The sequence below is a fragment of the Colobus angolensis genome, unplaced genomic scaffold (genome assembly GCF_000951035.1).
Source record: "Colobus angolensis palliatus isolate OR3802 unplaced genomic scaffold, Cang.pa_1.0 Scaffold87, whole genome shotgun sequence".
NCBI classification, from domain to species: Eukaryota; Metazoa; Chordata; class Mammalia; order Primates; family Cercopithecidae; genus Colobus; species Colobus angolensis.
In genome coordinates this window covers 1546519-1548528 of record NW_012122598.1, presented here as the reverse complement: position 1 = coordinate 1548528, position 2010 = coordinate 1546519, and the positions used below count along the sequence as shown (strand labels likewise).

Below are 2010 nucleotides of genomic sequence, written 5' to 3'. Positions count from 1 at the left end.
CAGAGGTTGCAGTGATCTGAGATTGTACCACAGCAGAGTGAGCCTATCTCAAAAACAAATAAATAGATTCCAATGAAGGATTTGGAATACATTTTTTGAGACAGTCTTGCTCTGTTGCCCAGGCTGGAGTGCAGTGGTGCGATCTCTTTTGGCTCCTTAATGCTCTTTTGGCTGAGGGTGGATGGAAACGAGAAAATAGCTTCATGGAGGTTAAATTTAAGTCTTTAGGGATAACAGAGTTCGAAAAAGAGGAAAGTGAGCAAAGATTCAGGGAAAGAAAGCAGAAATAAGCTGAGAAAGAAAAAGGAAGATATGGTAAAGACAGGAAAACATCTGAAAAACGACCAGTCACTTTAGATAGTGTATGGGACTAATAACAGATAAAGCAGAGAAAGTTGAGGTGACTTTTTGAACCAGTAACTGATAAAACCAGTCTTATGCTTCAGGATGATTCACCTGGCAATGGTAGGCAGAAGTAAATGCTGTAGGTAGGAGACTGGAGGCAGAAGGTCAGTTAAGAGGTTCTTGCAATAGACAAGGAGGATGACAATGAGGGCCTGAGCCAGGAGAGTGACAGTGGAAACAGAAAGACTATTAGCCAACATTTTAAGTTAAAACTTGAAGTTGCCACTGACCCCAATCTTCCCAGGCAAGTAGCAAGCCATGCCAGGTGAAAATCATTTAAAATGTTATGCTATTTCAAATAAAGCTTTCCTGAAACAGAATTAAGAAAAAGCAAGCTCAGCCAAATCCATGTTGAGTTTAGCACCATCACTACCCTTTGGGCCTTGTGCTCTCACCAAGGCACTCAGCCAACTGTGGAAAAGAAATATACACAGGAGACTCAAGAAACATATTATTAATACAGTATTTATTTGTCTTTTCTCTGTCAAACCCTGAGCCAACCACGTTCCCCAGGCTGCCTGGGAGGTATAGGAAAAGGAACACACAGGGCCGACCAGACACGGGAGAAAGAACTATGGGAGGGGGAGATGGCTCCTTCACATGGCGAAGAGGATGAGAAAGGCCACCATCAGGCAAAAGAGCCCCATGGCCTCTGAGAGGGCAAAGCCCAGAATGGCGTAGGAGAAGAGCTGTTGCTTCAGAGAAGGGTTCCTGGAGAAGGAGAGGAGAAAAGACTGAAATTCTAGTTCACACAAAGAAAAGGACAAATATCTAAGATGGGCTCAGGGAGAATTCTCCTCTTTAACTTACATAAGGAAGCTTTTAGGGTAACACCATCATGCCCAAATTCTTGCCCTGATTCCCCAAAGGCTCTATAAGAACTGAATGAAGGGGGAGCAGACAATCTAAAATCCTGTAACATGGCCCAGGTATAATCATGACCTTCTCCAATGGTTCACCCATCTCATTACCACAAATTAAGACCTCTTGGCCTAGACACTTAATATCCAGGGTCCAAATAGGATGGAAGAGGCATCCAGAGTGGAAGGGTCTATCTAGAGCAGTGTTTTCAAACTTAAAGCAGAACTCCAATATAGTAAACATCCAAAAGTCAAACTGCAATGTTACAAAAGTAGGGAAAATTTTAACGGCTTGGTCTCCCCTTTATTCACTAAGACAGTCTCTGGGGCACATCCTCAGAATCCTAGGGATTTATGGAACACAATTAGAACACCACTCTTCTAAAAGACAAGAGAGTAAGAAGAACAGATTATGTTCTCTCATTTCAAATAGTCAAAAGATTTGAGGCTTTAAGAAGCTACAAATGGGCTGGGTGCAGTGGCTCACCCCTGTAATCCCAGCATTTTGGGAGGCCAAGGCAGGCAGATCACTTGAAGCCAGAAGTTGGAGACCAGCCTGGCCAACATGGTGAAACCCCATCTCTACTAAAAGTACAAAAATTAGGCTGGGTGCGGTGGCTCACGCTTGTAAGCCCAGCACTTTCGGATGCCAAGACAAGTAGATCGCTTGAGGTCAGGAGTTCGAGATCAGCCTGGCCAACATGGTGAAACCCTGTCTCTACTAAAAATACAAAACTTAGGCCGG

General features: G+C 43.7%; 1 protein-coding gene across 1 annotated transcript in view; it reads right to left on the bottom strand.

Moving 5' to 3' along the window:
* Positions 1 to 850: 850 nt before the first annotated feature.
* The window catches only part of ATP5G2 (ATP synthase, H+ transporting, mitochondrial Fo complex, subunit C2 (subunit 9)), a 13343-nt gene continuing 12183 nt past the window's right edge, over positions 851 to 2010 (bottom strand). The window contains exon 5 of the mRNA XM_011930493.1: positions 851 to 1116. Within this exon, the coding sequence (XP_011785883.1) occupies positions 1002 to 1116 (115 nt within the window). The 3' untranslated portion in view covers positions 851 to 1001. The remainder of the gene's footprint in view (positions 1117 to 2010) is intronic.